The sequence below is a fragment of the Drosophila rhopaloa genome, unplaced genomic scaffold (assembly GCF_018152115.1).
Source record: "Drosophila rhopaloa isolate 14029-0021.01 unplaced genomic scaffold, ASM1815211v1 contig_115, whole genome shotgun sequence".
NCBI classification, from domain to species: domain Eukaryota; kingdom Metazoa; phylum Arthropoda; class Insecta; order Diptera; family Drosophilidae; genus Drosophila; species Drosophila rhopaloa.
Window position 1 is genome coordinate 18,164,877 of NW_025334990.1, and position 27,807 is coordinate 18,192,683.

Below are 27,807 nucleotides of genomic sequence, written 5' to 3' on the forward strand. Positions count from 1 at the left end.
ATCGCACTAACTTCTCCCCGTCTTCTGCAAAGCGCTCGCAGCGCTACTCGTATTTTTATTATTAATTATTTTGGTGTCGATTCCATTCGCCGGCACACGAGAGCAAGTGCCTCACATGGAGTATGGGTATCCGTTTGGATCAACTGGCGAAACAGCATCTCAGCGGCAGCGGAGATTCTCTCCAGAAAGTCTCCTCTCTCTGGGGCAACGTTACGTATACGTAACGTAACGCAACGTAGACTATCGCATGGATTGGAGACTTTGTTATCAACTTTCAATCGTAGGTCAAATCGAGCTCTCATGTTATCGCTTAAATAATTTTTGGACTTTTCATTAGTGATCTTAGAAAGTAAAACTCCCTAAGAGAAAAAAGCTATTAGGTCAAGTAAAAAACCAAAAAATAAAAGTCATTAATATATATTAAAAAACAATAACCAATTTAATTCGGATTGGTATTAATATTTGCAGTGCGATGACATTTTAAAGCACCTTCTTTAAACTCAGATTAAAGAGTAAAGTATGCGTGGCAAAAAGCTAATTATAAATGCACACTTGCACTGGTAGGAAGTTGAGATATGTGGTCCAAATATAGTTGCAGAATGCCATCAAAGGCATAGTTTGTCTACAAAAAAACAATAATAAGAAAAGAAGAACACCATGTTATTTTTGGATCGAATTTTTGTCCTTTTTCATGATCCAAACCCTTTCCTAATTTTTAAAAACGGCTTCGCTGATAAGTTTAAAAAACCTGCACTTCCAGTCCTACTTTTCATACAGACATCAGATTTTAAAGTGGCCAATGATTAAATGAATGCTCAAAATCATTCTGGTTTAATTTTTAAAAAATCTGTGTTCCGATCTTGTTTTGTATTTTTGGGAAAATTTGTCGTCAATTTTCATGAAAAAAAAATGAATAATGAGCAGAAGTTCATCTTAAATAGCTAAACTTAATGATTCATTTAAGAACTCATAAATTAAAATTTCATAGAAATAAAAGGTCAGACATTGTTATTGCTCGCCAAAAAAATCAAAAACAATTGCATTGAGAATGATAAGGAGCTTGCCCTGCAAAAAAATATCATTTGTGATTCGTTCGTCTCGCTGAAATGTTGTCTTTCGCGTGGGTTTCTTTGTGCGCTTTGTGTATTTCCATCCCGGGTAATTCCCAGTTTTTAGATCCGAACTGTAGATATTCATTTTCACCCAAAATAATCGATGGCACCGACGCAGGACAAAAATCTTCTAAATATATGGCAGCCATAAAAAGGAGTGGCGAATTTATTTGTGGCGGGACCTTGATTACCAAACGTTCGTCCCACAACAATAGAAAATTCTTGGTTAATAAAATACACCGTTTTTTTTAGGATTTGTTTTATCAGCTGCCCATTGCATGGAAAGTTCAACCGACCTGTAAGTATTAAACTTATGTAGCATACTAACTTCAATTTTAATTTGTGAGTTTTTATTAAAGATCCGTGATGTTGGGAGCACACAATAAAAGCAATCCGGAACTAGAGATACCAGTCATCCAAACAATAAAGCACCAGCATTTTAATCGTAACGATTTAAGCAATGATATTGGCTTGCTGAAGCTGTCGCACGACGTGGTGATTGGAAGTGAGTGATAACTGTAGTCTCCCAAAAGATGTTTTTAAGGCATTTCCCCGCAGATCTTATTCAACCAGTATGCATTTATGTGGACAAGAACAGTATGTGGCGAGCCGAGCAGCCGACTTTCAAAGCTCTTGGCTGGGGAAAAACAAGGCATGCCAATGATAGCGAAATACTTCAATCAGTTATGCTTAGCCGAAAAGATTTATCACATTGCCAAAACTTGGTAAATGTGGATATCTATTTGACGCAGATCTGTGCTGAAGGGCAGGGATTCGGAGACTCCTGTACTGGCGATTCTGGCGGGCCTCTCATCGTTTCGGTTGATAAACTGGAAACTCAGATCGGGATCGTGAGCTACGGCTTAAGTCAATGCACTGGTTTAGCACTGTATACCGATGTAACCAAGTTTGTCGACTGGATTGCCGAAAGCATAAGGTTAAATGAGGTTGCTTTGAGTGGCAGAATTCCCATCTTTTCACAGCCTGAAGTGCAGCCATCCATTTGGTTGCATAGAGACTGCGGTGGCGACACCATGTTATCAAACATGAGAGCCTTGATTTTTGGGATTGATTTCAGGGCCAACGGCGCCTTTATCACAGAACGTACGTATCTATAGACTACAAAATAACCACCTTAATATCAAATTCATATATTCAAATATCAATTTGTGTTCTTTGAGAGCATTGATTTAATCTTTTTAAAGTTCAAAATTACATTATAAAAACAAAATGATAATTTTTATTTCGAAATGTTTAAAAGAGTATCAGATGATCTTATTTATTTTCAAAATGATATTAAGTATTGTATTTTTTAACAGATCAAACTAGTAAAGAAAAATATAAGCTGTACTACAGCTTAATCTAAAGTTTAAAAAAAAATAGGTTTCTTAATCAGTTTAGTAAAATGTATTTTCTTTTTTTAGAGTTTGTCTTGGCAAATTCGAACGACTTGCAATCACACCCTTTGTAAGTAATCGCAAACTATTTACATCTTAACAAAAATAATAAGTTTTTTAAAATTCCTCAGACGAGTGCGTGTGATCGGATATTATAAGTCTTTCGGAGAATACGGAGTCCACTCGGTTATGAGGCACTCAAAAGACTCCACCAAGAACGACATCGCAGTGCTGAGACTGAATAAACCGGTGACGCTGACAGGTAAATTTATTTAACTCAGGTATGTCATTTTGAAAACCGAATACCTTTCTCTGCAGATGGACTGAAACCGTTCTGCATGTTGGGACACAACTACTACCAGCACAATGTTTACCTTAATCCACCTTTAACTATTTTTGGACAAAGGAATGATCGCAATGAAGTTTATTCTTGCTTTATATTCGCAGTTGAAATCCTTGAACTCAGAAAGTGTGCAAACGATCTCTATAGAACGATTTACACAAATGAACTTTGCGTGAAGGATCCCAACGCAACGACCCACTACTCCGGAAAGCCCGGCGACCTAGTGTTTGCGAAAATTACACATTTGGGCCAAGAACATTTAGTTTTGTTTGGAATTGTCAGTTTTGCAAAATATACCGGTGAGGGTCATGTTTTTAAAAATATTAGGAATCAGATAGAATGGATTACTAATGTCATTAACTATTATTATTATTAATAATAAACCTCAACCACTTTTGTATTTTTTATGTGCCTTTTTGCCCAAGACATGTAAATGATTCCCAAAAAATTGATAAATACATTACATTTTTGAAGAGCATTTTTGAATGCCTTTATTTTTTGAATATTTTAAAGTTTTCTGTTGCAGGTAGTAAGGTAGTAAATCGCTGCAATAAGAACAATCGGGGATAGAAGGAAATAATATTATTACTTGCTGTTTCTTAACATATATTTATACATATAAAAACACTGAAACTACTCGTTGCACAACATTTATTTGCTAATTATTTAAGACAATCAAATGTGCAGAAGTTCGGTTCAAACTGAAGGGCAACTGGACTTCCCGGAGGTAAAAATAAGAAATAGAAGAATATAAATTTATGTAATACAATTGCCTCTGTCGACACCAAATCTAAAAGAATCTTGTTAGTAGGGCAGAGAGGAGCAGCAGTGATAAGGAAGCCACGAATCCGGACGCCGATCCGATGTCGGTCTTCTCGTGGATCACAATCCGCTCCTCGATCTCCGGGTAGACAAAGTGGCGCTGCTTCAGGTACTCCATGGTGGCGTTCAGGTCGTTCCGCACCATGCGCTCACTGTACGGATCCGACTCCTCAGTCAGGTCGTATCCATCGCCACCCTCGAGCAGGAACTGCGGCACGATCACCTGGTACAGGACCGCCTCATCAATGGCCTTGTACGTGGGAACGGAGCAGTTCGAGCACAGGGCTTGGGCGGAAACCACCCGCTTGCCCTGCGCGTTGTTGTAGTTGTACTCCACACGCAGTCCGGACATCTGCAGGAATCCCCCATTCGAGTCCTGCAGCCTCACATCCGCCGAGTGTTCCAGGGCAGCCAGAAGGGTCTTGCCCGTGATCCTGGTCACATAGAGATTGTTCTCAAAGGGAAGAACGGCCAGGAGGGTGGCTCCATTGATGACTCCATCCGCCTGCTTATCGACAGAGCCGCGGATTCCTGAGAGTGAATACAAGGTCAGAACGTTCGGTTGCTCTGTCTAATCCGGGCGAAACCCACCTCCTCCCTGCATAAAGGCGATAGATGCATCCGTCCAGAACTCCCCACCCTTGTCCTCCAACACGCGGGAATAGATCATGGCATCGGTCACCAAGTTGCCCAGGTTGCACTCCCTCATCCGACAGATATTGCCGCCCTCGAGGTAGACCTTGGTGTAGCCCAGGATCGTGTTCTCCAGCTCCTCCAATTTGGGGCGGTACTCATCCAGCAAGTCCAGGAGATCCTGCTCTTGAGTCACCGAGGCATTCAGCAGGATGGGAGCTCCGTCAAACTCAATCAGATTGCCCGCGGCATCGAACTGGAAATATATGAATGGCCGAGATTAATGAGGTGTTCTTGAGCTTTCTTAAACAAATGAATATCCCTCAACAATGGCGCTCAAAATAGTGTAAGAATAGTTGTTGATATGATGTATAGTTACCTGAACATGGATCTTTCCCAGATACTTTGTGTAAGCATATGCCTGCACCACTGGCACTTTCTTGCCGCTCGGCTGCACCACTGTGGTGGGATAAGGACCTCGAACCGCCTCTGGATCCGAGTCGGTGATGTCGGCCACCGGTTGACTGGCGTCCAGGAAGGTGTGGGAGTGGCCACCAATGACGATGTCCACCTCCGGACAGTTCTTGGCTATCTCCTGATCCTTTAGGTATCCAGAGTGACCCAGGGCGACGATGATATTGATGCCCTGGGCTTTTAGTCTCTCAGCTTCCGCACTGGGGAAAGTAATAAATATAAGTAGGACTCACAAGGTGTATACAAGATGAATACCCACTTGATGGAAACGATCTCCTCCTCGTATTCCACATTGTTCCGGAAGGCAAGAACCTTGGTGTCAGGAGTTAGGTACCCAATCACGCCGATCTTCACCCCATTTGCTTCCAGTATCGTGGAGTTGGCCAGCTGTTTGGCGGACGCCATCTCGGGCACTTCAGTCAGGTTCAGATTACAGGCCAGGACGGGGAATTCCACGGCATTGAGGAAGGGCACCAAGCCTTCAACGTTCTGATCGAACTCGTGGTTGCCCAGCGACTAAAAAAGATGTGGCTTATAATGGTATATGCTATGATTTGGGAGGTTTGTAGCCCAGTTACTTACAATCGCATCGGGGGACAGCTTGTTGAGGAAGGCACTGGCGATCTTGTCCTTGTAGACGGTGAACCAAGCTGTTCCGGTGTAGGTATCACCTGCATTGAGGTAGAACACTGGAGTTCCACCTTCCTGCGCCTCCTTGCGGAACTTGCGAACTCTAATTTGAATGGAGAAGTTGATTAGATTAGAGTTCTTTTGCGTGGCTCTTGCCCCACTTACTCAAAGGCCACCCTGGCGAATCCTCCGTAGCACTTGTTCGTGTTGGCATCCTCCTTGGAGCAGGTGCCACTAGTCACACTCGTCTGCTCGAATCGGGCATGCATGTCATTGTTGTGCAGGATGATGAACTCGGTGGCCACGTCCACCAGGGGAACAACGGGATTCGGCTGGACTGGATGGATAAGTAGTGCCAGAAGGCAGCATGATCCGATAAAGAGACTCCGGACGGACATTGTTTTGGGGCTGGAATAATAAGTTTTATCACTGATAAGCTATCACACGCAAAACGATGAGGAGTGGGTGGTTCATCATGGCAAAAGCAAGACTAAAATCTATTTTTTTGCTTCATCACTTTATACTTATTAAACACCCGCAAGCGTACAAGCAATTATATTAGTTATTTTAAATTTAATATAAAATAATGTCGATTATTTTTGTTTTTAGAGTAATAATAAATTATTTCAATCGTTATAAATCAGTTTTTGAGCTGTAGCTGTTGAAGGTCCTTTCAGCCCCTTATCATCCACCACCGAAAGTCACATATTTGATAATCACGATTGGCAGAAATCGCAATTCCGAATTGCAGTCATTTGTTAGTTTATTGAGTGCCTTAAATCTAATCGCCGCTTATCACTCAGCGTGTGCGCAAATACACAAATCCCCAACCCATTCAACTCGTCAAATATTTTTGCCCCGGCTTTTGGCATCGCAGACCACTCCACGCTCCACTCAGTTAACTGGTTTCTGAATTTCAACTCGGAAACAAGCTCAGAGTTCAAGCTGCTCATGGCATTGGCCGAAAAGCTTTCTCGGCTTGAAAGCCCTGACCGAAACACAAAAACTCTTCTACTTTGAACGACGATGAACACTGAACGTCAGGCACTGGATATCTAAACAACGAATTGCCGATCGATCGCTACTTACATGCACTCGTCGCACGGTCCGCGGGCAAACTGACCCACCAAATTGGCTGAGAGTCAGAGAACCGTTATAGCCGAAATCGCAAAACCGAATACCTAAAACAGTAAACCGAAATTAACTGACTCGCGGAGCGGACTGATTACAGGTACGATAAGGCCTCGTATTGCGCGATGACTGATGCTCTTTTGGCAATCCCAATTATACATATATATATATTCGCCTTTTTGGGAGCCATCAGAGGCAGACTTATCGCACGATTATCGCCGGTTGTAGATCAGATAATGCTGAATTGGCCATATCTACCTGACTTATCGTCACCCAGACAGGGGCAGGTACTTAGCCAAGCAGTTGCCCAAACATAATGGGACAATCCCAAGCTGAAAATTAATATTTGCCAAAAATATACAATGATATATGTACGGAGAACATTCTGCACAGTGAACTTGTTTAAACCACGGTTTTATATTTTATAGATTGTTGTTTTAGTTTCTTGCGATATGATTTATTGTCTTCCGATTAAGCAGCTATAAAATGCCTGGTAAAACCGCAAAATAATGCCTTCTACCAAAATATCACTTAACACTTACTTTACGGTATGTTTGGTATAGTATAGTAAAGTATAGTTTGGTAAGTGTGAAGACAATTGATAAAAAATGATCTTGGACTGAAATAGAAAATTGCTACACTCTTGTTGTACTATTATTTTGGGGTTATATTTAAAATATCATTCTAATGGTATAAGCCAACATCTCATAAATTACAAGAAGGATGAAGGACACAAATTCTATAGGCCAGGCTTAACCCCTTTTTTAGTTCTCTGACAACAATTCTCTTTTCACTTTCCCGAAAGGATGTTCACCATTTAGAGCGTGTACTGTAAACAGTTTATTGCCGCACAGTTGCTGCCAGAGCCGAGTAAACCGATCTTTGTTATTAATTTCTTGAAAACTCTAAACAAGTGTCTTCTGCGAACTTTAGTCAACAATAATAACAATGAGGCCTGCTTGTTTCACTGATGTATGATTTATAGACGCCGAAAAAGAAGGAACAGATAATATTCCAAAGATTGAGTGGGGTACAATTTAATTCGGGTAAATTACGTTCTCAGTTCCATACGAATTTATAGGCAAATGAAAATATCTGCTGCCACTTGTCGCGTGTTTTTCAAACTGTTCAATCATATATAATGGGCGCTACATACACAGAACAGCTGCGGCTGCGGATGATTATTTACTGCCTATGGTCGGGCAAATACTTCGAACGAAAAGTAAAACTTTCCTGCTCGCGTTGTCGCCTAAATATATCCCAAAGATACAAGATACAACAGCAATTGAGTTGGCTCGAAAATAAATATTGGATGCTCGACTGAGTTACGCTGAACTGAGGGCAAAAAACAACTCACAATATTACACAATGTCAAGTGTGCGATAATGACCAGATAAAAATAATATATGATATGCTCCTTAGCACATTGCTTATCATGTAAATAATATACACATATTTTTAGTGCGTGCTAAATGTAAATATCCAATCAGCCATATAAAAAGTTCACAGACATCAGAGGCGTGATTACTAAAATGCCTTCCAAAATTCATTAACAGCAATACGCTAAGATAGTGTCAAATTAGGAGCCCCAAATCAATCCCAATCAATAATGCCCAATTTCCTTGACAATAAATAAAAATTGATTGCTATCAATAAGTTGAGACAAGGAACTGTCAATTTGTTATTACGTCATTTTAGTTATGGCAAATGTTGAACTTATCCCTTTTTTTAAATGTTGTTCGCTAGGTAACCTAATATATGGATAGCCCATTCATTTTTGGCTAGTCTTAAATTCGTATTATTGATTAGCATTTGTTTCACTCACGTTTGCTTGGTTTATAACCTGTAATTACGTCGATAAGCTTTCCCGTTCTCCATGCCAACAGAAGTAATCTTGATTTCATTCCAAGTTACTATTCAGCCGATTGTACCATACAAATTTCCATGACAACAAGTATACAATTTCCCAATTTTTCTCGCAGTGCCTATAGGTGTGCACTTATCATTGCAAGGGCAGGTCAAACTAACTCGTAGGGGAAGCGCCGATCGAAGAGATGAATGTGAAGCGTGCCAGCTGCAAATGTTTATCAGGATGGTCATAGCAGACTGGGTAATTCCCTGCACACTTTCTGAAAATGGGGTTTCCTATGTAATAATTGATTTTTGAGGGAGATGTTTTTATTATCACAATTCTAAGAAAGAACGAATTCACATGTTAAATAATTCTTTTTGTATTAATCTTTTACTAATAACAACAAGAACATTTAAAAAATAAATAACTTGACTGTATAAACGTTGTCACTCTATTTTTAATTGCGTCATCAGCATTCATTTTACCAAGAACAGCAATTTTAGCAATTATATCGGTCATTGTTCGCTAAAACCAGATCGAATTAATTAGCACATTTTAAATTAACTTGCTTTAGAAGCCAGATATTTGTACATCATTAAAATTATATTGTACAACATTGTATTTTTTGTGATAGCAATCGAGTTTCAAAGTAAAATAACATGAAATGTAATTAAATTTCTAAATTCTAAATATGTATTTTAATCTTTTAACCGTATTTGTAATAATGAAATTCTTAAAGTGACAGTGGATCATTACGTTTATGATTATTTGGTTTCTTTAACCAATTAACTGTTAAAAATAACACTATTTTATATAATGATATATACATACATAAAGAGGGTACTTACCTTTCGAATATGCTGCACCGAAAGGAAACAGCCACGGGACAACAACAACGGGGAGGGCGGAAAGGACGAGCAGGGGCGCAATCGATGATCCAGGGGGACGGGGTGTGGAGTGCGGGACAGGGGAAGGGGAAGGGGAAGGGAGGATATTCGGAGCGCGGCTGCTGCAGCCGGAGAGCGAGCCAGCTGAGGGTTGCAATATCCTGCTGCTGCCGCTGCTGCCTTTTAGCCTGTAGCCTGTATCCTGTTGCCCTCCCGCTTCAGCTGCCGCAACTCAAACAGCTGCAACAATTTTTTCCTTGCTTTCGGATTGTTGTTTTTAATTTCCTTGGCGCGGCACATCCCCTAATGCCACTATCTCTGGTTCCTGCCGCAATTTGGGGTTGGAGTTAGCAGTTGGTCGCCGGGGTGCAGTTGCTCGCAGCTCAGTCGTGGCGATCGCCAGGTGAACGAAGGTTGTGTCGCGCAGAGTCGATTTGCAGTCGGAACATACACATATCCCCTAACCATGTCGGGAAAACTGATCATGAAGCGCAAGCGAGCCAGCCAGGAGGAGCAGCAGCAGCAGCAGCAGGCACAGGAGCAACATGTTCAGCCGCAGGAGCAGCAACGGCCGGATGAAGCCGGTCCGGAGAAACGCCATCGTCCTCTTACTCCACCCGCCGAAGAGCCTGCTCAGGATTACCCATCCCCGGCAGAAGCCCCAAACCAAATCCTTCTAGAAGCCCTGCAAAAGATCATGGAGCTACAGGCCGAACTGGATGCCTTTGAGCAGGATCTGGATGACCGGGATGGATATGGGGCAGCAGGAGCTGAGGATGAGGACGCCGAAGAGAGTGCGGAGGATGCAGAGGTAGCCGCCCAGTTCGCACCACCCACCCCAGCCCAAAGAAGTCAGGCGGAAGCACTGGGCTTCGCCATGTGCGCCCGGGAAACGCTGCTCTTCCTCCAGAGCGAGGGAATACCCACGGAGTCGCCACTCTACCAGACCCTCCTCGGGAAGTTAGTCGGCCAAAGCGATGGACTGCTGCACGCCTAACAGCGATCTGGAGGGCAGGAGCTCCTCCGCATTCTAGTCACTTTGCTGCGATCTCATTGCAAGTAAAACGAGAGAGAGAATCCAAGGGTTGGGCACTTTTACTGGGGTGGAAATGGTGCAATCCGGGAATCTGGTAATCTAAGCTGTTTACTCTAGTCAATTATTGTAAAGCAATATAAAACCCATAAGAAACATCGAAATAAATAAGTTAACAAATAGAATAAAAAGCAAAAAGTGTTTGTATTTGGATGGTTTTCAACTTCAGAACGGCATATAACCCTCTTTACATTTGTTTCCAGTCAGCAATGAAAACACACTCTTCTTTTCGATTTTCGATACATTTTAAATATATTTATTTATTCATTTATTTATTACTTGTGTTATTTGATTTTACATATAATAATTAATGAGAATAACTCAATCGCAATATATTATTTCTTTTAATTCATTTTGTAGGTATATAATATAAGTGTATATATTCTTATTGTTGTTAGGGCGGGGGTGTTTTTGTTGTTCGGTTATTTTATTAACTTGTTTTCATAAATTATTTGGGGCTTGGAACCGCCCTAAAGTAGCATTTGTTATAATTTCATAATTATTATCTGTATAATTTGTAACAACAATAATTATTTGTAATAAATGGTTGTAATTCCTTTGTATTATCTGTATTACTGATATTCCTTTAAAACTAGATTTTAATTGTTTTCAACAATTTAACGTTTCACATGGTTGTAAGTAAATGTTTCTTAAGGTTTTTGGACAAGATATCGTTTATTCTTATTCGAGTAGATGTTTATTTCATTGCGTAAGTAAAGTCAAATAGATGCGCTCGAATTATGAAATAAAGGTTATATATAAAAAATTATAATATCTATAAATTGGCATTTCAATTGGTAATTTCAGACCTTGGAAGGTATCCCCGTTCGCTCGGATCACCTTCCTTCAAACATTTGGCACACTTTCTTGGTTCTACTTAAGCTCTACAGAGAATTCTCTTTCATTTAGAAACTAATTTTGGGCAATTAAACAGAAAACGAAATCTTGAGCTTGGCAACTGATCGAATGGTCGATTACAGAGTTATATTTAGTTTACTTTTGTTAGTTCAGTATATAATTAATGGAGACAGCTGGACAAAGCAGCCGGATAATTGTTCAACAATTGGGGAAACGAAAAGTGAGTAAGGTAAACGAATCCCACGATTAGTGCTTTGTCCGGCGTCATGGGTTAAATGGGTTAAGTACATTGAATTACATTGTTATTATGTTTAATTTAGTTGAGTTACGTTGTCGCTTTAGTTATAACTTTGCATTTGTGTATAAGTAAATCGAGTATTTGTTATTCTTACATTCGCATTTAAGTATTCTTTTTACTCTGTTATTGTTTTCGTATCTGGTGTTTTAATAAAGTAATCATTTGCAGCATTATCCACTTACGGATATTGATTCACAATAAACTTGTATATATTTTTGTATTTCCTTAGTTATTTGTAGATCTTTAGTGTCGATATATTTATTCTGAATGCTCGAGTATTAGATAATTTTCATTAAGGTATTTTAAAGTTACTTTTCGTGTCAACATGCGGTTAGTCGATCTCTGTTAATTATGTAAATATTAGAATTTTTAAGTGTATATATATATATATATTCTTTATCTGTATCGTTAGTTTTGTTAAATATATGCATATATAAATAAAATTATGGTTTAAATGTGCCCTCTGTATTAATTATTATATTCTATTAAGTTAATTAATCTCATAGATTTTGTCTCGACCGACTGCTGTCCCTATACATAGCTTTGTCTTGCTGTATCAGTTGGATTCGCTCTGTAACTATATGCCAGACAATCCCAGCTCAACTTTGAGCTGAGCCGTGTGGTTAACTACTGATTCCGATTCCTCTTGACCGATTGCAGCTCCCACTAATCGTTCAGGCTCTTTGAATATCTTAAAGATGGTTTGTAAATAGAGATAAAAAACCGGACACAGTTTCGTGTGTGTTTAATAGCCAACGTGAAAGTACGGATTCGATTTGTTGATCCAGCCTCGTCTTCGTTAAACGTCAATCCTTGCACGCAAAAATATATGTATAAATATATCTGTTATGTATATGTTTTGTATGTGGTATATATCGTAAAGTTCATTTTGTCCATTTTGTAAATACTTCCCCTACGCCTTCCTCTAATCTTATGAACTCTAGTGTACAAAGTTTCTGTGATGTTGATGTGGTTTTCGATTTGGTTGTTCTGCTTGTAGTTGTTGTATCTGTTGGGTTCAGAAAAACTGCACGGGCAAGAACGGAAATGTGCCAATATGTAGCGAAGGATTAGCAGGTCTGTAAGAAAATGTTAATTTGGATTTAGAGAGATGTTTTTGTCGTTGGTTTGCAGTGTGTGATCGAGAGGGTTTTGGGGTTTCTGGATCAATGCAAATCAATACGGAAGTTTTGGATGATAAGCGGAGGGGTATACTAGTGATTTAAAAGCAAGCAAGCGGCATCACAATAAGACCGTGTATTCATTTGCATTGACCAAAGAGATATCGGTTTGGTGTAGGTTGTGTGCAAGGACGAAGGAGTTCACATTTCACTTTCGTTAATATCGCATTTCAATACCTTACTAATAGCATATTGGGCACTGAAGCGGTTGTGGTGGTGGTGTTGTTGTGGTTTTTACTGCCTAATGTGTGATTGTTGATATTGTTGCTGTTGGCACTCTTTTGGCCATCTATAGCGCCAAGTCGATAGGAGGATAGAAATGAAACGTCGTTGGAGTTTTTGTCACCCATTGGGTGAAAGTTGCTATTGCAATTATTGTTGTTGCTGGTGTTATTGTTACTGCTGCTGCGGTTGTTATTGCTGTGGTTGCTGTTGTGGGCTGATAGCTGCGGTGGGAGATTTTGTTGCGATTGCTGAAGTTGTTGCTGATTTAGCTGGTCAGATAGTCAGAGTTATGTTTATGGATCAGCCTGTTTATCAGCCATTTCCACTCACCTTGGAACTGCCGTTGGAATTGTAGTAGTAGTTGGGATTTATGTTCTTGCCGCTGTGGCACTCACTTGCTCCATGATTGGGCAAAAAGTTGTTGCTGCTATTGGGTTGGGATTTCATGGTCAGATTTTGGGTGGTTGCCGCTGGATTGGTGGTTCGACCTCCGCTGGCACTGCTGGAATCCAGCAAATTTCACCTGTTAACATGGCTACGATTGTGATTCGAACTGAGACCGGAGCCACCGATTGCATTCGACTGAGAACCGCCACCGGTGCCTAGACCTGCTCCGCCTCCACCGCCACCAGCTGGAAAAAAATATCGAATAGTCATTCCACAGCATATAATTATAAATATTTCCTTGACTCACCCGAATAGCCCGGTGAATGCTGGTAGTACTCTCGTCTTCCATAATCCGGCTCGTAATCAGAGCTTTCGTAATGTCCACCACGTCCTCCGCCACCGCTGATGCCACCGACTCCGCCCAGTATGTTAGCCGGCGGTCCGTGGGGTCCGTGGCCATGACTGCCATAGGAGTAGCTATCGTACGACTGATGCGGATCATAGCCAATGCCGTCGTCATAGCCGCGACTGCAAAATATAATTAATTTTTAACAAAACAGACCTTATAATCTTTTTCAAACACTTACCCGTACGTTTCATCCATGGCAGTCCTGGCTTTTTCCAATATGGACATCACTTTCTGCTTGGGTGCAAGCACATTTTTGCTGAACGAAGACTGCTGTGAGCTTCTGAAATAAATAAATTACTTGAAGCATTCATATAAGAAAATCTGAAGATATACAATCTCTCACCTATAATTGTGATGCGGTGTGTTTTTAGCCCCTCCAACGGTGTTAATAGAGCCACCTCCCATGGCATTGTTGCCTCCCTGCATGTGGGACGCCTTTTTGTAGCCACTCTTGGCATTGTCGTTGTCATTTAGGCTAGTACTGTCCATCAACTCGCGAAGCTGCTCCTGCCGAATGATGTCGTTGCTGTCCGGGATCAGATACTTCCTCAGTTCGGCCATGGCGTAGGCAATTCGGGCATAGGCTTCGGCGGGCGGCGCTATTGTTGATATCTCTACGTGCAGATCGCTGTTAAGGTGAGCGTACTTGGGGTCCTTGGAGCTGCGCAGTTCCTCCTCCTTGACGCGATCGCGCATTGAGTTCCGGCCCAACACGGTCATCTTGCAAAGCGTCTCTTCCTGCAGCCTGCGAAGTGAGTTGCCCTTGGGACCCAGCAGTTTGCCCACAAAGTTAAACTGGACAAATGGGTTTTTAAATTAGTAAATCTAGCATATTAGGAAACGTAATAACTAAATATATTTGTCTAAAATTCACCTTAGGATGTTCTCTAATGGGAACTAAAACACGCTGCGAGATGCGCAGAGGCTTCTCTCTATAGATATCCGCGTATTTTTGCTCTCGGGAAGGAATCCTTCCAGTGGTCTGGACTTTTTCAATCTCTGAAATTGCAAAATAAGCCATAATAGATGCAGGAAAGCATGAAAATTATTTTGTCTTCACTTACCGCCCTCCAGCAGCTTCTCGGCAATGGGAAACTTCCTGTCCATGCGATTCCGCTCTGCCATGCAGTCGCGTATGTACTCATTGGCCTTCTCGTTTATCTGGACACTGCCGCCGGGATCTCCACCATGGTGACCGTGATCGTGGGCTGAACTGTCGCCGTTGTGGGCGCCTCCGGGTGCTCCGATAGAACCACCTGATTTGCGAGGCTTTCCGCCGAACTCGTCATCATCGTTAAAAGCGGAAAAGTCACCGTTGCCGTCGTACTTCTCGGTCATGATTTTGTTGCCCGTATTCCCGGAGCTGCAATCTGAAAATGACATATGTACTAATTAGGATAGTTGGCATTCTCGAAATATTTTAAATAATTTAGTTGACAAGAAGTTTGGCTCAGAACAGAGATAAGCTTAGAAGCCTGGAGATAAAAATTCATTATCTCTACATTAAGTATAGTAAACGGCATAAAATGGTTTGTAACAATATGTACATAGGTGGGATGGTAAGATTGGGACCCTTTTTTAATTGAGCCGTACCAATTCCTCATATTTTATAAACCAGTATGCACTATAGGCCGTTATACTAATATTTAAATGCAATTATTTATCAAAATCAATTAGACGGCGGGCAACGCTTTTACCAACACACTGTCACACCACACACACACAGTCACTGTCATTGGGCAAAAACAACCACCGTGCAAATTTGAGCGAAAATCAAATTGTTGCCGTAGCTCACACACAAAAGCTTTGGGTAAACAGAACCGGTAAAAACGATGGTTTTCTAATTCTAGAATGACAAAAATAAGGATTTTCAGCGATATTTTCTATTGTGAATTCGGGGTGTCCAACTGGTGCCCCCGCCCGCCTCCCTCGTTCCATAGTGCACTTTCACTTTTCAGTGGGACGCAGTTTTTCACCTATTTTTTTTCTGTATTTGCAAATTGCATCAAGCGTTTTTTGTTACTTCTATTTCTTAGTTGCAAGTGAATTTCCCCTGGGTTGTTATATCACAAAACGCCCGATAAGTGTGCACTAAATAGGTCCCATTAATTACCACTTTTAATTGGCCCTTTCGTTTATTGCTTTTAATTTAAAAGGTTGCGAAAAAATGCAATTCGCGAAAAAAAACAATACTTCCAGTGTGACCGTGCGACGAAAGCTCGGAAAAGCTGATTGCGCAAAAATACCAATTCGTTGGCGGGTAACACAGTGGGGTTTATTTAAAAGAAAGTGCTGGGTATTGAATATATTTTTCACTTATTTATTTTCACTTCGCCCATCTGAGTAGAACTCTCCTCCTTTTCCAATTCGCCAACTGCGGTGGATAAATCGTAAGCTGTGGTAAACATTTCACTTGCTAGTACTAAAACTATATTTACTTTTGCCTTATTATGCATTTTATTGGCCGGAAAACTAAATTTTCACCTTTTCTTTTTCAGATATTTTTGAAAAAGCGGGCGCAATAACTCAACCGAATAGAATGAAAACACATCGATTACCAAACATCGATATCACAGATGTTTGCAAAACATCGATAACAATATCGATGTTTCTCCACCTCTATCTCCTAGGAACGCGAACTAGCGAAACTCAAAACAAAGGATCTATAATCTATTCGATTTATTAGATGTTCTAGCTGAAGCTAATTCTTCAACATGTCCGCCGTGACTCCCAACTCCTGCGTGGAGACGCCCAAGGCGCCGGAATGGCTGTCGAAGCTGGAGAGCCGTCGAGAGCAACTGAAGCGCTCCAAACTGGGACATGAAGCCGGAGCTGGAGCTCCCTGCGCGGAGTGCAAGGACAAGTGTCCTGGCCTGGATTTGCACTTCTGGCGCAAAGTGTGTCGCAACTGCAAGTGCCCGAAGAATCAGCATGTATGTCCAGACGACGATGACGCGACAGGTTGGGCGCAGTTCGAGATTTTGGGGCAGATCAGGGCCAAGCCAGCATGTAAGTATCTTTGGAACATAATAATATGCGTGAAGAAGGCGCGACTATAAGAATTTCTCTTTGGCAGACATCAAAATCAAAGCCCTGGCCAGTCAACCAGTTCAACTAGAGTGGGTGCCACCAAATGCCGCTCCGGATGTGGTTACAGACTACATGGAGAAATTAGGCACAGCTCGCATACCTGTGGCTGGAAGTGATGCTGCACTTAAGCGGAAACTGCAGCTTGAGCTCCAGGTGCCTCCGCACGATCTGGATGCCGCCCTGTGCGATGGATTGACGGAAACGGAGGCCATCCAACTGCAGCAGTATGTCCAGAAGTTACGAGAGCAATGCGTCGGTCAGGGCGTGGTCGTGCGTCTGGGTGATCGTCTCAATCATGCCCTAGTGGAGCATGTGGCCCCCGGTTCGATAGCTTCCCATGAGGCGTCTAAAACATGGCAATCTTTGGGTCTCTCACCGGTGGCCGATGACACTCTAAACGAACTTTTGGCCAATCCCAAGGTAGCGCAGGCTTTGGCCAGTCCACCCAGCGCGCAGCCCAAGCTGCTCGTGGCTTTTTCAGAGCCCTTATCCGACTCCACAGTTCAATTCGAGGAAAACGGAGCTCTGCGGGCTCAAACCCGGGAAAAGCTTTTGGGGATCAGCAAGCCAGCCTTGCAGAGCCTTGTCAGTCATGGCGCTATCTACGACAAGGTGCTTGGAATTTTACAGGTTGGAAAAATCATATTTTTTGAGTTGATTGTTAATTGAGAAGATCAACTTTAATCCAAATATATGTTTTTTTTCTAGGAAAATAAGCTGAACATTTCGAGGGATCCGAAACTAGGTCCCATTTCCGAGTTTCGTAAGGAGTATGTGAACAATCCCCAGTTCAGGGCCGAGATCAACAGCATTTGCCCGCAGCTGCCCATGACGCCAATGAAATCATCTCCAGGCACCCCCTTCAACTCTCCGTTGCCGCTAAAGAACCCGGTGCAGATCAGATTCGGAGCACAGATGCGCCAGGATACGCCCATGCGTCGGGTCAAGTTTGGCGGCGTATCCACTATTGTTTACGATTGCGGACTGCCCGCCAATACGGATTACGAGCGGGATCCGGTCTTTGCGCAGATCCTCCAGGCTGAGCCGCTTAAACACGCGTTGCAGGAAGCGCGGGCTGGTCGTAATCCGCCCTCGGTGGTTATTTCCAACATTTCGGCTCCTGTGGCGAGTCTCGCGGACCTTAAAGGCCTTACTTCTGCCACTAAGGCACAGCTCCAATCCGTGGGACTGGACAGAGACATGCTGCAGTCCGCTGTATCTAACGCACCTTACTATGATCGTCTTTTTCGTTCGCTCCATGACAAGGGCATCTCGCATGAACAATGCCAATTGTTGCAGCCACTTAAACAAGTGCACGACTGGCTGCTGGATGACGATCAGTTGCTGGACGAGATAGACAAGGTCTTCGCTGATATGGCTAATGGAATGAAGGATATTTCATATCCAAAACCCAGTCTTGGCGAGATGCCCACATCGCAGAGTAGCGATTCTGGCTTCCACTCGAAACCCCCGACTCCGGGATACGGCAACGAGGATCTAACCGCAGGGCAGGGCAGATTCGCCAGCATTCCCGGTATAGAGGACATGAACATGTATCCAGGTTGCGCCGGCATGCCAGAGCAGTTTCAGCAGTTGCGTCTCTACGGAGAGAATGCTCCAGGCAAAGGTGAGTACTCAACAATAGATTCTCGTACTACATTTATAAGGGATCTTATATATAGGCTTAATAAACTGTACTTTACTTTTGACGTAAATATGGTACCTATTAGAATTAATATATCAAATTAACTTTTATAAACAATCATATACAGAGATAAGAAAAAATTACTCTTCTGTTCAGTAGTGACAGAAATAGTTTGAAATCGTTAATTGATCCAAATAATTAAAATCCTTTTAGTTCTTTCAGATGCTGAGCGAACCATCATGTGCGCCGACTGCTTTAAACCCATTGTTTATGGCGAAGTGGCCGTCAAGGCGGATCGTGCTGGAAAGGAGATCGCCTGGCATCCAGGCTGCTTCAAGTGCATCACATGTCGGGAACTTTTGGCTGATTTGGTGTACTTCTTCCACCAGGGGCAGGTATTCTGCGGTCGCGACTTGGCCATTAAGCTGAAGATCCCGCGGTGCCGAGCCTGCGATGAGCTGATATTCACCAAGGAGTACACGGCAGCTGAGGAGGCGACCTTTCACATCAAGCACTTCTGCTGCTATCAGTGCGATGAGCCGCTGGCCGGACAGCAGTACATCGCGGATGAGAAGTCCAACATGCCGCTGTGCCTACTGTGCTATGACCGCTTGTTTGCAGTGTGCTGTCAACGCTGCAAAACAGCAATCGGACCTGCGGATCAGGGTGTGGCTTGGGGCGATGTCCACTGGCATGCCAGTTGCTTTGTCTGTGCAGGAGCCCAGTGCTCGAAGCCGCTGATAGGAGGACGTTTTTGCGTGAAGGAAAACATGCCCTTTTGCAGTCCCGCCTGCGTGCGAAGCGTTGTTAATTGAGGCAGCTAAGGAACCACTCCAGTATTCGTATTCATTTAATATACATGCACAAAGGATCAAAGACATAATAACCCGGTATTTGATGTTCAATAGATGCCACAGACTCAAAGTGCCTAGAAGACTTGCATTTAAAAAAAAAAGCCAAACTGCTATTTACAATTCCAATCAAATTAGAGTTGTGATATTTTATATTTTAATATTTTGCATGCACTTTTAATAGAATTGTATTATTTTTCCCATAAAAGAAAACTAATTATGACTGAACTATTTACAATTCCAACCGCCTTTGCAGTGCCAATAGACCAAGTAGAGTATATATAAATATTTTATATAAACTATATAAAGAAATATTTACACATTGAATAGTATTATGTATACAGGAAACGCACATTTTTTAAATAAAGATTTTACTCGAAACTAAATACCCACAATTAATAAAACACTAATTGATTTTCAATTTTTTACGTATCTGCTGGTAGTTTTTATTGGTAATTGCATTTCTCGATTTATTATTTAATCATAATTCAATTTTTGTTGATTTTTCTTGTTCTTGATTGTATATGTATATGCATGTATAAAGTTGCCGATTTCTGTGGTCGAGCCATAATGCAGAAGCGAAAACAAGGGGGGAAAATCACATTCACATAATTGCCAAATTACACTTGAGAGAGGGTGTTTCGCATAATGTATATAAGTTGCATTTATTTCAAGGATACTTTCATAATGGCTCAAGTATTCTACAGATAGTTGCTCGCACTTGCAAAGTGACATGCAGTTCGTTCAGTTCAATTGTATTGCTAAGTATTGGGTGCGTACGTATAAACCATAATATGGCGTACTAAGAATTTGTCTGGTTCAGAGTCGTAAGCCCCAAATGGAGCTCCCCGGTAGCTGCCATCGGTAGTCAACGTTTCCGACGCTAGGAAACTTGTACGTGTACGTGGGCTCTGAGCTCGATTTCTTTGGGTAGGACTGAGTGGGAAGATTGGAGGGTTCGGGTTGGAGGAGTGTTTAATTTCAGCATGATTTCATCGATCTCTAGTTCTCTATGCTCTGGTTAGCTGTTTCGATCTTATATTAACACTAAGTTGCCTTTGCTTCAATTTGTTGTTAGTTTTCTCTCGTTAAATATGTATTAATTACATTGATAATTAGTTTAATCATAATTTCTGTTTTCGTAAACAATTTTACATGATAGGATTCTTCTTCTGAGTGTTCATGCGTGTGTGTCTGTAAAGATTTACGTGTGTTAGTTCTCCGTAATTTGCTACAACAAAAACTATGTCTTAAAATAATACTTTAGTTACAATTTATTTTGTTTGCTTCCTCTGCTCGCTTGGCATTTCAATTTTGTTCTTCTACTGCTGGCACAACTAAAAACAATCAACAAAAGGGGAGTTAAGTTTAAATAAACTTGTTTGTAACTAATATATTTTTTATATTCTTAATAGAGTTGGACAAGGGGGTAAAAAGGAAAACGACAACTTAAATTAAGGCTTACAAATTACGAGGGTTTTTCGGGGGCGAAGGTGGTTTAATGGGCAAAAAGGAATTGTTAGGGGCGGGATAAAACACTAATTACAAAGCGATATGGCAACACTGTACGTGTGTTCTGCCTACAATCTGCTGTTTCTGTTTTTCATAATTTGTTAAATAACTAAAAAACTTTATAACTTATAACCCAGGTCGGTTTGTCCGTCCGTCAGTCCGGTCGTCTGTCTTTCATGCTTTCAGTCCGTCGGTCTCCAGTACCCGTCCGCTCCGTTGCACACATCTTAAAGCTATACACAAAAAGTTAAGTTAAGTTGTATATAAAGATTTGCTTCCTTCGCTCTCCGGTCTCTGGCAGACTTCGAGGAGTAGCTACTCCCCGGATCATCGTCCGCCTGCTCGACCGCCGAGGCGGTCAAGTGGACCGAGCCCTGTCCACATCCCGGTTGCTCAGTATCTGTACGCCGCTGTCAACAATTCGTGTAGACGCCCTGTGTGTAGTAAAGCTCCGTGATCCGTTCTGGCAGCGTGCTATACAGGTTGGTGATCAGGTCGAGGGGCAGGCGGGACCACGCCTCCTTGATGCGGAATATCAAGTCGTCCTTGCGCGAGAATTTCCGTCCGCCGTCGAACACCTCGCGGATGAGCCAGCCCCACACGTTCTCCATGATGTTCAGATCGTGGGCGATGGTGGGCCACTTCTGGGTCTTCAGGCCCTCGGCATTTAGCAGATCCTGGGCGGTGGGCAGGGCGTGCGACATCCAGTTATGATCCTGCAGCACGAACTCCGTATTTCCACCCAGCTTGGTAACAATATTCGGCCGCTCGCGCATGATGGCCTCTATACAGGATTCCGGACGCTGTTTGGCGGATGACACCTCCAGATGCACGGCTCCCCCCACACAGACCATCAGGTAGATGTACACGGAGTTGCCACGCGGTCGCTGCGACAGCGTGCGCTCGTAGTTGCGCAAGTCGTGGAAATAGTACGAGAAACCATCTGGTCCGTCTAGGTTAAACCTGCGCTCGTCGTGGAACAACACCCTCCGCCAGTGCTCCTCGCTCCACACGATATACGTGTTGGCGAAATTAAGGCGCTCCGTTTGATTATACTGCGACAGTACCGGCTCCGTCTTCAGCTTCTTGGCGCAGTTTGCCGAACTGCTGGTGCTGGAGGAGGAGCTACTGGACGAGGAGCTCGACGACGCGGATGAGGACGAAGAGGATGACGAGGCGGAGGAGCTCGGAGCTGTAGAGGCGGCCGATGCCCGTAGGAGCGCGTTGGCCGCCGCTGCAATGTTGCTGCTGCTAGGTGCTCCAACGGCCGCCACCCTGGACACAATGGTGGGTGAAACGCTGGATCCGTTCGATTGCTGGGTGGGCGCATGGCTGGAGGCAGTGCCGCCGGTACTGGAGCTAGCCGCAGAGAAGTTTGAGTTCTGATTGAGGGCGTGCACGGGCAGGTGGGACTGCGGCTGGCTCTTGAGAGGCTGTGGTTGCGGTGGAGGCGCCTGCTGCGGCTGTTGCTGGTAGTACGGATGGTGGTGGTGGTAGCTGATGTGCTGCTGGTGCTGGTGGATCGTCGGCTGCTTAAGCTGCAGCTGTTTCAGCTGCGTCTGTGACTGGGCCAGCAATTGTTGCTGATGCTGCTGATGGTGTTGTTGCTGCTGCTGCTGTTGTTGTTGCTGCTGCTGTTGGTGGTGCTGCTGTGGGATGGGCATCTGCTGGATACCCGGATGCTTCAGGTAGTAATGCAGCGCCATCAGATTGTTGGCACTGCTGGCTGTGCTAGTGGGTACGGGCACGGAGACAGGAACTACGCCGGGATTGACTATTCCGCCGACCCCGCTCTGGAGAAGCTGTACTGTGGTGCCAGCGGGCGGTCCATGGACCGCTGCTGCCGCCGCCGCCGCTGCTCCAATCGCACCAGCACTGGCGGCCAACTGGGCAGCCGACTTGGGGTCATAGATGAACTTGTTGAAGTTCTGCAGGTCATCCGGACTGAGCACTAGCGTTTTCATTTGGATCTGGCTTGGATCGGGTATTTAGGGCTTAAGTCTGGTTTCCGTTTTAGCTTCTGCCGCTGGCTCAGCTGCTCATGGGCTTGGGCTATGAACCCTTCAAGCTGGGCTGGGTTAAATGCAAGTCCGGGTCTGCGGGTCTCTGCGTCTTTCTTTACTTCTTTTTCGGGGACTGCTTACAAACGATCACGCTCACGCACTTTCGGTTGTCTGGCTGGTTGGCTCGATTTCCAAATTAGTTGCGCGTTCAACTTGGCAACCTGTTCCTCTCTCTTGTTCTCCGCTTCTCTGAGCTACTCCCTTCTCTCTGGCTTATCAAAGGGCTGGCCGATCGACTCGGCTCGGCTCTCCGACTTCTTCTGATTGCAAAACTCTCGGCGGTCGTAAAAAGATGTCGGTTTACTTTCCCACCGTCGGGCACGTACTGTGTGTATATGTTGCTGGTTAGCCGTTTGGTGTGTGTGCGAGTGGAGCACTTCCAGTATGTTATCCTCTTTTGTTGAAGTGGTTTTTCTTGTCGCTGGTGGTGCTCTGCTGTGCTGCAGTTGCTCCGCTGGCGTGCAAATGTTTCCTTGTTTCTTTATTCTGTCGCTGCCTTGGCTCTTAGGTATTCCGCTGTCGTCGACGTCGATTTACCTGGAATAAAATAAAAAGCAGGTATGTGAAAAAGAGTCTTGTTTCACACTTTGTCTTGTGTATGTGCCTGTGTCGGTGTCTGTTGTATATATCTTTTCAAGCGATAAATACAATGCAGCCATGTATTCAATAATTTTTCGGCTGGTGAAATCAACACACATCATTTCGGAACAGATGTTCGTTGAGCTCGGATTTCAGGTCCCTTTTCATCTTCTCTGACCTGCCTTTCAAGTATTCTCCTACAAAATACAAAAAAAAACACTGAAATGGGAGCACACACGCAGGCACACATGTGCAGTTTTTGGCATTTTGGAAATTTTCTGCATTGCCAATTTTTGGTTTTTGCCAGCAGGTATTTTTCGGTACCTTCCTATTTTTGTATTTTGTGTGCTCCTTTTCGGAGCAAAACATACACACGAAACGAAACAAGTGGTTGGAGGGTCAAAAGTGCAGCAGCAGAAAAGGAGAAGCGAGATAAAGATGCCCGAAATAGAGGGCAGGTGTTGCAAATCCTGCAGAGAATTGTTTAGCGATTGGCAAGCCAAAAATAGATTACCCCCTATCTACGTTGGTTTTTTGTACACCCTTAAAAATTGTTTTCTTTCTTGCTAAGTATATTAGTTGTATGTTTTTAAAGACGATAAATTAAGTTGTATCTTTATAATTGGACACTTGTGAGGGCATAAAAACTTCGTTTAGCCATGTTATTATTTTTGTTTTCTTCCCAACCAGCGAGGCGATAAGGCTGCAGCCCTATATGGTACGTGTATGTATTTGCCGTGTTATCATCTGACTCCGGCTATGACGATTCCGATGGCGACACGCGCACGCAGCACATGCCCCATTCATAATCCCCGCACTCCCGGTTCCGTCCAGAAACCGAAATCCCACCATGTAATACACCTATATCTAATCGCGCATATAAATTTCACTCCCATGGAATAGCTTTTCCCTACTCCAAACAAACTGCGACTTTAATACGCATGTTTCCCACTGTTTTCCCTTCGCCAGTAATGAAATTAAAACTAAATTCTGCTCGCCACGGGGATGAAAATCGAGTTTTCGATTCGTCCAAGGGAAGAAGCATACGTATGTATGTATCTGTGTGTGCGGGGTGGCTGCGGATGTGGATGAGGACGTAGATATGGATGTGGTTGTGTCAACCGAAGGACTACGGTGTGTATTTTTGTGTGGCTGCTGCAGCAAACTCGGTCGCTTTCCGATCGAAATTGCTGCAGCTGTGTGGATGTGTGCCTGGAAACTGCTGACTGTCGACTACTAGCTGGGGCAAAAGTTTCTCCGGGGCCTGGTCAGCGGGTCGAAAGTTCAACGGGGAAAGACCTTCGACGCGCTGCTGCCAGGCCGAACAGCTTTTGGCAAGATGTAAGGGGATTGAGGACTAATAAGAAGCCAATACAACATGAATCAGCCAAGGAAAACTTTGGAAAATCAGCTGAGGGAGGCGATCTTATGCTGTATACTCACATTTCTGAAGGTGGAAGAACAATGAATACGCATTTACTACCCCTATCTAAATGAATATCTCATCCCAATGTGAGAATTATCTCATCAATAACTTGGAGTTAATACAATTTAAACATTAAATAAAAAAATAAAGAGATTCTAATAAATCACACTAACAAATTCTTTAGCTCAAAACGGTCTTCAGTAAAAAAAACACTTTCACCAAATTGTTTATCTTACAAAACCAAAGTCAATAAGTCTGAAAGGGAAAAAAGCAGATCTTTCATTGCAATATCAATCATTTTAAGTATCTTTATTAAGTCTCAATGTGGTTTTACCGTCCTGGTAATCTAATAATACCTAATAAAGCACTCTGTTTAGTAAAATATCACTACTATTAGTGTTCTCTTACAATTATATGTTTTCAAACAATCTTTAGCAAAAAGCGTCGAAACTTTAAATAAAACTTTTCTCTAGCGATTGTACAAGGAATGGATATGGTTTAAAAACTTGAAAGCCTTGAAAAAAATTAAATTGGAAAACTTACAATATAAACTGGAAATTATTCCAATCTGATTGTTTTATCAACTGTTTTGCCATGTTTTCTAATTATCATTGTGATGACGGCGGCTTTCTACGATTTGCGTAGAACAGCTGCTGTCTTTAATCGATGGCAACTCATTTTCAGAGCTGATTACGCACTCTCGGCATTCTTCTGCGCAATTAAAGGGAAGTTGTGAGTTGGAAAAAGATAGTTTTGTGCTTGCTGCTCTGCAAATTCCCCATTCACGAGAGATATGGCACATGCAAACAGTCGAATGGAACGAGAACCTTTGTTTAGTGTTGTGTGAACTTTAGCCTTGCGTTCGTCCAAAAAATACAAAACAAAACAACAAACAAAAAAAAACTGGTTGTAGTTGTAGGGTAAAATACAGACAAAAGATTGAAACGATGCTGGTTTCCAGCGTTTCAAAGCCCTTGGAATGTTGGCAGGCCTAAAAATGTCTGCTTTTTTTCTACAATCTAATCAAATGCCCTTGATAAGTCTCTGAACTCGGTCCGGGATCTTTTAAGTCTGCTGACTAATCAAATTTTAAGCAATTGAGTCATGTTCAGGGAACTGTTTTAATACACAGAAAAAAATATATCTATTAAACATTTTCTACATCATTTTAATGTGAAAATATGTAATCAATGGTGAGTTTTATTTAAATAATCAATTTTAATTTTTTATAATCTAATAATCGAAATCATTGTTTTGAACTTTTTGGCCAACTTGAAGTGCTGGTAATCATTGAACTAATCGTATTATATGATTTTTTTTCTGTGCACTGGTTCATATTGGTTGCGTTGAAACTTTGTTGTTAAGGTGATTCACTCGGGTTATATTCAGAGATGTTAGATGATTTTTGAACGATTTTCACTTGTTTTCATTGGGACTATTTGAGTCCTGTGGCGACGACACTTTTGAAGGGGATCACTGTTTTTGTGGCCGCGAGTGTGGAGCCCTTCGTTGCGGGGGCTGTTGCTATTGCCGTCCCCCTCCCACCCGATAACGTTGCAGTCTCGTTTCCCGTTACGTTGCATTCAAGGAGCACAACACACGCACGCGAAAAGAGACCGAGCAAGAGAAAGATGAAGGGGAAAATACGGGAGCGGGGGCATATGGACATGTGTAAAATATCCAAAAATATAAAACGAACCCAGCGACCGACGACCAAAACGTCCGACGTAATAAAATCCCTTACGCGCTGCAGGCAGCGCTGCCACATGCTTCTATATTGAGCCAGCCAGCCCTTATATACATATTCAACTCTCCGTTATGTACAACAACAACCAGTCCCGCATACATACAAACAGACCCCGTCTCTGTGTCCACATGTATTAACGTATGTACGATACGTGCGTGCGTGTCTGTGTGCGCGTCGTGTTTTTGTGATGCCATCGTCGATATTGAAAGTACATGTGTACATACATAAATACGAATGTACGTGTATGTACGGGCTATGTACAACGTACGTTGAACGAGAATCGAATCGCGTTGGAAATAAAATGAAATTGCGAACAACGGAACGGTACGATGACGATCCGATACGAAGTCTTCTTTTTATTCAGTTAATTCTTAGCACATATGTATAGATATATAATAGAGTGTGTGTGCGTGTGTGTATCGTTTTCATTTTCACGGAACAAATATGGCTGCAGCACACACAAATTTTTTTCGTTTTTTTTTTCACTTTTTCACGCTTTTGTGGCTCGTTTTTTGCTTAAAAGTATTGCTGACTCGTCGATTGGGGTTTCGTGGATTTTGACTCCGTTTGCGTTGTATTTCTTGACTGCCTTTCGGCTGGCTTTAGGGTTTCGTTTCAGAGTGCGTGATTACGCCATTTTCTTTGCTCGTTAGCTTTTCGCTGCACGCCCATCTTTCGAATTACCTTTTTTTCGATTCGATCAATCGATTTGATCGCTTAACTAGCTGCACACGCGTACACTGGGTCGAAACGATTGCTGATTGGGATCACCCAATCAATTTATTGACTATTCCACGGGCGCTGGGGGTTTCTTTAAATGCAAGTACGCAAAACTCACGGGTTTTCACCAACCAACACGATTCGTCTTGCTCAGACTTAGCAGCAGTGTGACCGAGGGAAACTTTCCTTCGGGCGTGTCAGTGTGACCATCCCACAGTGCTGCCGAGATACCGACAAGAACAGTCGCTTTGACCTCGTACACAAACCATTTAGTGTGGACACAAGCCAATGGGACCAAAATAACAAAAAATGTTTTTTTAAAATAAATAAATTTTGTATTTTATGTTGCAAATTTAAAGCTTTTTATTTTATGGTTCTAGGTTTTAAATTCATCCGCTTAGTTTCAACACCTAAAAAGCCAGACGAATGGCTCTGCCATAAG

General features: G+C 42.7%; 6 protein-coding genes across 11 annotated transcripts; 3 read left to right on the plus strand and 3 right to left on the minus strand.

The window, feature by feature from the left end:
* The first annotated feature begins 1,200 nt into the window (after window positions 1-1,200).
* LOC108039620 (chymotrypsin-like protease CTRL-1) lies at window positions 1,201-3,028 on the plus strand. The gene is made up of 8 exons (XM_017116673.2): window positions 1,201-1,308; window positions 1,365-1,410; window positions 1,472-1,617; window positions 1,671-2,216; window positions 2,537-2,579; window positions 2,641-2,771; window positions 2,828-2,877; window positions 2,957-3,028. The coding sequence occupies exons 1-8, from the start codon at window positions 1,251-1,253 to the stop codon at window positions 3,026-3,028; spliced, it is 1,092 nt and encodes a 363-aa protein (XP_016972162.2). The 5' UTR covers window positions 1,201-1,250.
* A 289-nt stretch (window positions 3,029-3,317) lies between these two features.
* On the minus strand, window positions 3,318-8,491 carry LOC108039645 (protein 5NUC). Of its 4 annotated transcripts, none has more exons than XM_017116712.2 (7): window positions 8,368-8,491; window positions 5,577-5,819; window positions 5,364-5,514; window positions 5,041-5,297; window positions 4,687-4,981; window positions 4,266-4,563; window positions 3,318-4,205 (listed from the first exon to the last, which is right to left on the minus strand). In XM_017116712.2, the coding sequence occupies exons 2-7, from the start codon at window positions 5,807-5,809 to the stop codon at window positions 3,643-3,645; spliced, it is 1,797 nt and encodes a 598-aa protein (XP_016972201.1). In that variant the 5' UTR covers window positions 5,810-5,819; window positions 8,368-8,491; the 3' UTR covers window positions 3,318-3,642. The 4 variants fall into 4 exon arrangements, with proteins under 4 accessions (XP_016972201.1, XP_016972199.1, XP_016972200.1 ...); XM_017116710.2 differs by lacking the exon at window positions 8,368-8,491 and adding an exon at window positions 7,598-7,655; XM_017116711.2 differs by lacking the exon at window positions 8,368-8,491 and adding an exon at window positions 6,501-6,641.
* A 1,158-nt stretch (window positions 8,492-9,649) lies between these two features.
* On the plus strand, window positions 9,650-10,498 carry LOC108039643 (RNA polymerase II degradation factor 1). The gene has a single exon (XM_017116705.2). The coding sequence runs from the start codon at window positions 9,748-9,750 to the stop codon at window positions 10,276-10,278; it is 531 nt and encodes a 176-aa protein (XP_016972194.1). The 5' UTR covers window positions 9,650-9,747; the 3' UTR covers window positions 10,279-10,498.
* Window positions 10,499-12,240: 1,742 nt separating this feature from the next.
* LOC108039642 (GATA zinc finger domain-containing protein 14) lies at window positions 12,241-15,943 on the minus strand. The gene is given in 9 exon segments (XM_017116704.1): window positions 12,241-12,609; window positions 12,889-13,205; window positions 13,267-13,568; window positions 13,631-13,851; window positions 13,911-14,012; window positions 14,076-14,527; window positions 14,607-14,731; window positions 14,797-15,102; window positions 15,846-15,943. Coding segments are annotated over 8 exon segments (1,854 nt in total). The 5' UTR covers window positions 15,071-15,102; window positions 15,846-15,943; the 3' UTR covers window positions 12,241-12,548.
* Window positions 15,944-16,354: 411 nt separating this feature from the next.
* On the plus strand, window positions 16,355-19,392 carry LOC108039631. Of its 2 annotated transcripts, none has more exons than XM_017116688.2 (4): window positions 16,355-16,741; window positions 16,809-17,452; window positions 17,531-18,449; window positions 18,681-19,392. In XM_017116688.2, the coding sequence occupies exons 1-4, from the start codon at window positions 16,447-16,449 to the stop codon at window positions 19,280-19,282; spliced, it is 2,460 nt and encodes an 819-aa protein (XP_016972177.1). In that variant the 5' UTR covers window positions 16,355-16,446; the 3' UTR covers window positions 19,283-19,392. The 2 variants fall into 2 exon arrangements, with proteins under 2 accessions (XP_016972177.1, XP_016972178.1); XM_017116689.2 differs by having other exon boundaries at window positions 18,690-19,392.
* Window positions 19,393-19,841: 449 nt separating this feature from the next.
* Window positions 19,842-27,546, minus strand: LOC108039632 (ETV5-related protein Ets96B). Of its 2 annotated transcripts, none has more exons than XM_017116690.2 (2): window positions 27,330-27,546; window positions 19,842-23,430 (listed from the first exon to the last, which is right to left on the minus strand). In XM_017116690.2, exon 2 carries the CDS (start codon window positions 22,792-22,794, stop codon window positions 21,244-21,246), a length of 1,551 nt encoding a protein of 516 aa, XP_016972179.1. In that variant the 5' UTR covers window positions 22,795-23,430; window positions 27,330-27,546; the 3' UTR covers window positions 19,842-21,243. The 2 variants fall into 2 exon arrangements, with proteins under 2 accessions (XP_016972179.1, XP_016972180.1); XM_017116691.2 differs by lacking the exon at window positions 27,330-27,546 and adding an exon at window positions 25,442-25,462.
* Between the last annotated feature and the right edge of the window lie 261 nt (window positions 27,547-27,807).